Source organism: Populus alba, chromosome 11 (assembly GCF_005239225.2).
Source record: "Populus alba chromosome 11, ASM523922v2, whole genome shotgun sequence".
NCBI classification, from domain to species: domain Eukaryota; kingdom Viridiplantae; phylum Streptophyta; class Magnoliopsida; order Malpighiales; family Salicaceae; genus Populus; species Populus alba.
In genome coordinates this window covers 1,442,182-1,449,790 of record NC_133294.1, presented here as the reverse complement: position 1 = coordinate 1,449,790, position 7,609 = coordinate 1,442,182, and the positions used below count along the sequence as shown (strand labels likewise).

The following is a 7,609-nucleotide window of genomic DNA, read 5'->3' as shown; positions in this document are numbered from 1 at the left end:
CCTTACTGCCCAAAGTTGATAATTTTCTCCATTGAAGATTGGAGAAGAAATGTGAGAAAAACTTGCATCATTATCCATCACAGGTCCTTTAAGAAATCAGCTCTGATATCAATTGACAGTGTTTGTAAAGAAGTGAAGAGAATGTATACGAGAAGAAATGTGATAGAATGAAGAAGATAAGGAAGGGCAGAATAATAAACTGATGTTTCTTTGAATAGAATGAATAATTTGTATTACTTTCTTCCACGCAATCGTTACACATATATACTAAAATAAACAAAACAGAATTCCAAACTTATAGCATGAAATCATGCTATGATCTGTTAACTTAATAACAGAATAACTAATACCTAGAGACTAGGACAATAGCTTATTATTAGCATGATAATTAGAAATAACAGAAATAACAGATTTGTTGACAGCTCCTTCTTTGACAGCTTCAGCAAGCAAACTTCAACAATGCCTTTAGCTGGTGCTTCTCCATGTTTAGTGGAATGAGGAATAACCTTTGTGTTGATTCACGGAATTAAATTCCTACTTTTCACTAATTCTGTTTCATTATTGCAGTGTCATAAACATTCCCATGTTATGCATGCACGCCAGGCTTACAACTCATAGTTAATTGGGAATAATCTTAGCTTTGCCTATAGTTAGTAGTATATTAGCATCTAATCCGAGGGACGAAGTCGAACTTTCTTCCCTCAGTGAAATGCTATCCCCAAGGCCCACATCCTGACTGAATTGAGTGTAGATTTAAAGGAAACTTATTGGAGAATTCGTTTTCTTATCGTTAGATGAATTACTTCATTACTACTTATGGAATCAAAATAGATATTTTATAGTATGAATAATTTTATAAGTCTTGTCAAATTAATTTAGAAAATTAAAAAATTATTTTTTAAAATGAAATATCCTTTTAATATAAGTTATACCCCCCCCCTCTCTCTATATATATAACTAGAGATTGTTTCTTTTAGTAATTCCTCTAAATATTTAGATTAGATCATCTTTTATGGGTGGACCAAATTTAACCTAATAATCAACATTAAGTATAATCTAATTAAACACATGTAGTCATGACACAAATTCAGTAGCAAGAGAGCCAAATGGTGCAGCACATTGGCAACAGGTATATATAGCTGACTAAACATGATGATCAGGCATAAGTTGCTCACTGGAAATCAAAATTTTAGGCACAGTCATCCTGTTTTAGTTTGCAAATATAGAAAGAAGAACCAGATGCAGCACCAGGCCAGGATCAATTCAACTTAAAGGAGCGACATTGATCAACAATATCACTCTCTGTTGGTTATTTAATTATTGGTGTTGTAACCCAATTTTCGACACACAATTTTCTTGAATGTTATTTTATTTTTATTATTATTTATAAAAAAAAATTAAGAAAAATTTGAAAATTCAAAAATATTTTTTTTTCTCGAGTCAACCGCATCTTTTCATTAAAACCATGTTGACCAGGTTTAAAAATGAGTTTCGGGCTGTTTCGGGTCAAAATCGTCATTTTCGACCAAAACCGAGTTCACCGGGTCAATACGGGTCAAACCATGTCGACCAGGTTTCAAAATGAGTTCCGGGCTGTTTCGGGTCAAAAACGTCATTTTCGATCAAAACCGAGTTCACCTGGTCAATACGGGTCAAACCATGTCGACCGAGATGAAAAATGAGTTTCGGGTTATTTTTGGGTCAAAACCATCATTTTTCGGTTAAAACCCGGTTTACCGGGTTGATACCTATCAAATGTTTTTTTGTGTGTTAGCGGTTGAAACGGGCTTTTTTCTAATACTGATTTGAATTTTTAATTTTACCCATATAAATATTTATTATTACATATAATAAAATAATAAAAAAAAATAATAATAATACAAGTCAGCAGAGTAGTTGCATGATCGGAGGCAGTTGGCTGAGCAGGTGAATTATAAAGGGAGCAGGTGCTTAGCTGTCCCCGGCTATAAATAGCTACCGAAAATTAGGGAGAAGGGGAAAGAAGTCAGGCAGAAACGAAGTTAAAGAATTGATTTATATTTGGCACTATTCATTTTTTTCTTCTTTTTCTTCGGGAGAGTAAGATTTATTTTTTTCAAAAAAAACAATTTGGAAAATACCAAACATGTCCCAACAAATCTCAGCCGTTGAAATAATCTGACATTGGATCCCGTTGCGCCACGTTACCCGGTGTACCGAACTTTCGGTACACCGCGCTACACCGGAACAAAACCCAGACAATCCTGGTCGTCCGATCAACCTGCATATCAAGTCAATCACAGCCATCCGATCATTTCATCCGAGATCCAACGGGGTATAGAGTTCAGTGGTAAAGGTGTACCGTGCACGCGTCCACACCATAGCGTGACTCAGAGCTTCTCTCTCTTCTCGCCGGCGACTCCCTCTCTCTCATCCGATCTACGCTTTCCGGCCATATCAAGCCGCCGCACCACCACATAAAGGTTTATCCACTGGTTTAAAGCAAAACCCCTACGTTTTTAACCGTTTTCACCGCCTCATCTGGCCGGAAAAAGGCCGCGATCCTCGCCGGCCACCGAAGCTTCAAGTCGACGATTCTCCCTCTTCAGCCATCAACAGCCGTCGAGACCACCACCATCAGAATCTTCTCCATCAGATCTACCAGGATCAACCATTGATTGGCCGTAAAGCTCACCGGCAAAATTCGCCACCTTCAACAGTAACCGCGCGTGAGCCACACGCGCCGGCAATGGCATTTTCGTAATTTTCCAAGAAATCCGAGGGTATTTCAGTTTTTTACCTATACAGGGGCACTCAGGTAAATTTTTTGGGATTTCTAACTTTTTTATGTAAATATTTGTAAATTTTCTTGCATGTTGTAAAACAAAAAAAACAAAAACAAGTATAAAAAGAATAACGACGCTGGTCCAACACCCATCCTATCATGTTATCGTTCGTGGGTCCAAAGCCTAATTCTCGAATATAATTATACCCATTTCTCAATGATATCAAAATATTTTTATTTTATAAACAAATATTGTTCGTCGACCTTTTTATATAAAAGGACCGATGTCAAAAAGTTAAAATACCAAATATGGATTATGTCCATAGTTTTTTTGGTAACTCAGACGTACTTCTCCTTTTTAGGGTCAAACGTCAATATTTTAGACGAGTTTCCAATTTTTTAGGAACTGATGTCATTTTCCTAACGCGTCTCCTACGAACGTTGTTTGTCGACACGTCTCTTTTTACAGAAAATGACTGATGTCAAGGATATTTATACCAAATATGGATTATATCCATTTTTTTCTTGTTGGTAATTCAGACATAAATCTCCTTTTTAGGGTTAAACGTCGATAGTTTAGACGAGTCTCCTACTTTTAGGGACTCATGTCATTTTTAACGTGTCTCCTATTTTTTAGGGACCGACATTAACTATTTTAAAAAATATATATAATTGCAAATAAGCTCGAAATATAATAGCATTTAAATCAAATAAAAAACACACAAGTAAGGGTAACCTTTCTTTTGAAAGGATGTTTTAAGAGTGGTGTCTACCTTCCCTTAATCATAGTTAACCCAGTACTCGAATCTCTGGGACCAGTGTCTAATTTGGGATTTCTAGTTCCCTCATATTACTAAATGACGACTCCAATAAAATTTTTATTTCCCCCAATAATAAAAATCTTTTTGTTAAATAAACAAAATGAGCGGAGCCGTTGCCCGACATCGAGTATTGACAATTGGTGTTGATTTTTTTTTTTATAATAATCAATTGATTTATTAATGAAACAACCGTTCAAATAATAACAGAGAGAAACACAATGAATTTTAAGAAAACTAAAAAAAAAAATAGAAGATTGGAAACAAATCCAATTCCAATATATTAGAAATAAAAATCTAAGCTTCATTCTTTGCAAGCGTGTTGCTTCCATCTACGTTTACCTGGATCACCAACAAGGATAGTCTTCACTCATCATAAATTGGTAAAATATGATTATTGAAATCCTTACAATTATCAACAACTCAATAACTTGCTGCACAACGTTAACAATAATACATATTATCATCCATGTATGGTATTTCATGGAATGTGGGACTCTGAGGTTTGGACTTGACAACATTTTAAACATTTGGACATCATCATACAAGGTTTGGATAGAACAAGTTTAGTTAAAGGAAAGTTTTCGAGCAAATATTTGTAAGTTTTTGATAGTGAGGAATAGAGAGGAAAATAAGATAGCGCGAAGATGCAAACTGGGATAAAAGAGACTGTGTATAGAGTAACTTTAGCCCAATTTTCCTTATTGTATATCGTCAGAAAGATTGTTGATCCAAATGCTACCATCATCATAGCCACGGAAAGGAACAGAAATGTGAAGCCTGCCATCAACTTATTGGGAAGTGTATGCTTGAAATCTTTAAATCGAAATGGCGATGAGAGGATGGAGAGAAATGTCACAACTGATGTCAAAGCAAAGGTGAGAGATAGCACGTCCGAGACAGTGAAAACCACAAAGAACGGTTTATTAACGAGGACAGGAACACCGGTGCTCTGATTTGGACCTCCTGGAACTGTGTAGGGTGCTGCAAAGGCGACTGTAGCAATCAGAACAGCCACAACCGAAGATCCTTCTGCAGTGCTCTTCATCCATTCTTTCGCTGAGCTGCGAAGTTCAGAGTTTGCAGTAATAAACAAACCCTCTGCAGAGAGGTTCTGACTGTTATGGTGGCTTATGAAATGAGGTGGAGTGACTTTTTCGACTCGCTGTATTCTCGCACGCAATAAAAAACAGACATGTCAATCACTGAATTTTTCCAAAGAAAATAAGCATTAGACCATTAATATTTTTAGTTCTTTCTTCTTTTCTACAGTATGTGGAAATGCAATGCAAATTCCTCAAGTTTTGTTCCAATTGCTTAAAGATTCAAGATTAGTGCAGCATTCTAAAAAATATGCCTGTGTGTGAATCATATGTTGATGCTAAAAGTCTAAAAAGCACCTCAAACCATAGCAACTCTTCTTGTAAAAGGAATGCAGGGCCTTCCATCTTCTCAGATACAAAATCCATTCTCTTTATACCAACAGTGTGCAGAATAGAATTCCCCTCGTTATCAATCTTTCTTACCAGTCTCTTCATGGGCACTTCCATTTTCGTCACAAGCTCGAAAATCTTTAACTCTCTGTATTTGATTGCCACATGCAACACATTGCGACCTTCGTCATCAACATGTTCAACTGCTTGAGGATAAAGCCTGAGTATTTCTTCCACTATCTCCACAATTCCTGACTTCGTAGCCAAAATCAAAGGAGTTTCACCAACATCATCCATTCTCTCAGGAATTCTAGCAGCCAAAGACATCCCTTCTTGCCCACCTATCTCTCCATATCTGTGTATTTTAGGCTTGCTCTGGTCAATGCTAGAATAAGTAACTTCCCATGAGGTATCATTTCTAGATAAAAGCTTGGCAAGCTCTACAGCTGATTTATATTTATCCTTTTGATTCTGAACCTTCTCCTGCCAAGCTGTACTGCAACAGGATTTAGCTATCCAAGGAATAAAGCAAGTCAGCAACATACTGTATATTAACTTTAGGCTCTTGAACACCACATAAATAAAAATTATCTAAAAGGATGAATTATTTTGCAGAAAGATGGAAAATACATGACTGTAAGAAGATTAACCTATGTACAAGAATCTTATTATTTCAAGTACGAAAAATTCAGAGAAAAAGAAAGAAATTAGCAGCACATTATTTCTATATGAAGATTAAGGAAGGATTGTTCAAGTTTCATAATCTTGACAAGAAAGAAGTGCACTATAGTATTAGCTGTTCTGAATGTGATTAGCAAAATGGAAGTGATCTTGTATACATACCTAACTTGATGAATCCATCTTCAGGCTCTTGTTTAAAAGCTGACGGGTTGCATGAAAGAAGTTGAAGACTCGTCATCCCATCACCGTCTTTTTCGCTGATTAAATGTTTGTAGTCCAATGCAATTTGGGATGCCAAATCTGTTTTTTTCATTAAAATTGTACCAGAGAGAAGTTTTTGTTTTAGAGCAGCAAAATAAAAACTTCAGCATGCCTCAGAATTGAGATTTTATTTAATTCCACCAAACATAACATACAGAAGTGCCCAAGAAATGAACTTGTGATTTATAATGCTTACCGAAGTGTTCAGAAAGAATTGCAATGTGGAGGATAGTGGTTTTATCACTTCTCTGAACATAAAATTGCAGACCTGCTTCGTCATATACAGAGACTTTAGCAGCTAGAAAGTTGAACATATCAGTTTTTCCGTACCGAGCTGCACGAAACAGAGCCGTCTCCCCATTGTGGTTGCGCATACCTAACAGTCCGGGGGCCCTCTTTAGCAGTTTATCTGCAACAGCAATCGCATGGTTGCTAGTGGCAGTCTCATGGAGAATTGTGTTTCCCACTCGATTTTGTCGGGTCAACTTGTCGACATGATGATCAGGCAAGTCTTCTAGTAATTTTTCCACCAAGGCTGCTTCTTTAGCATACGTAGCCATGTGGAGAACAGTATCATCATTCACTGTTATTACGTGCAATGCATGATCTGGAATTCTTTGGCAGAGATATACAACATCCTTCTTGTTGCATGTCACCAGAGCCTTATACAGACGTCCATTGATTTCCTGTTTGGTATAAGGAACATCAGCATTGCAGGAACCCATCAGTGGCTGAAACATCCTGAAAAGGGAGGTGGCTTCTCTCTTTTTGGCCTTATTATCCTTTGATTCTTTTGATTTTGAAGACAAAGTAATATTGTTGTTATTGTTAAATAATATTTATGTAGTTTTATTTATTGAAAATAAAATAGTATTTTTAATTTAATTTATATATATTTTATTTATATTTAAATTAAATTAATACATTCATAATATACAAATTATTTAAAAAATCTATTCTCTAATTTTGTATTTGATGTCAGTTAGTTTAACAGTTCTAACCCTTAATAATGAATAGCTCTGCCCATTTTATGTCAGAATCCCGCTTTTTCTGCACCTAATCTTATCAAAATCCCGTTTTTTCTACACCTAGTCTTGTCAAAATGCCGCATTTTCTACGCATAATCTTGTCTGTATCGGCCAATACAAAAAGTACCTAGCTTTTTATCACACTAAATGTAAACGCTGGGTCATACTAGATGCCTTTTCAAAGAGTAATTGTCTTTGTGAAACATCACTTTGATGATAGAAACCTGCTTTATCCCTCAATTGAATACTTTTCTTTCCTTGTCTTTTTATTTTTTTTATATGGAAGTTTTTGATAGAATTTTAGCACTATCTTTGTCCATCCTTTTTTCATTATTGCAATCCCATCCAAAAGCAGCACGTGTGTTGCACGTCATGCTTTACAGCTAATTAGGAATAATCATTGCTTACATATTACAAATTAGGAATAAGGTGTGTCTACAGCATATATTAGTGTGTTTGATATTATAGTAGCATTTGTGGTTATGATTTTTAAAATTTATTTTATAAAAAATATTTTTAGTCAAAAATTGGTTTAATATTTATATATATTTGGTTAAAACTATGGTTCAAATTAAGGTTGAATAAAAAATAGTTTAATGTGTTTGGTTACAAATATTTTTCAAA

At 35.5% G+C, this 7,609-nt stretch overlaps 1 protein-coding gene across 1 annotated transcript; it reads right to left on the bottom strand.

Annotated features, from left to right (window-relative positions):
- Positions 1–3,952: 3,952 nt before the first annotated feature.
- On the bottom strand, positions 3,953–6,712 carry LOC118062086 (uncharacterized). Its single transcript, XM_035075772.2, has 4 exons — positions 6,154–6,712; positions 5,859–5,996; positions 4,983–5,527; positions 3,953–4,747 (listed from the first exon to the last, which is right to left on the bottom strand). The coding sequence occupies exons 1-4, from the start codon at positions 6,695–6,697 to the stop codon at positions 4,064–4,066; spliced, it is 1,911 nt and encodes a 636-aa protein (XP_034931663.1). The 5' UTR covers positions 6,698–6,712; the 3' UTR covers positions 3,953–4,063.
- Positions 6,713–7,609: the final 897 nt, after the last annotated feature.

Bases quoted from the DNA above. Each gene is read 5' to 3' on its own strand.
- LOC118062086 (XM_035075772.2), bottom strand. From the start codon at position 6,697: ATGTTTCAGCCACTGATGGGTTCCTGCAATGCTGATGTTCCTTATACC. The intron at 5,528-5,858 runs GTATGTATACAA...TTCCTTGGATAG, and splicing joins AGATGGATTCATCAAGTTAG to CTAAATCCTGTTGCAGTACA. The intron at 4,748-4,982 runs GTGCTTTTTAGA...GCGAGAATACAG, and splicing joins AAGAGTTGCTATGGTTTGAG to CGAGTCGAAAAAGTCACTCC.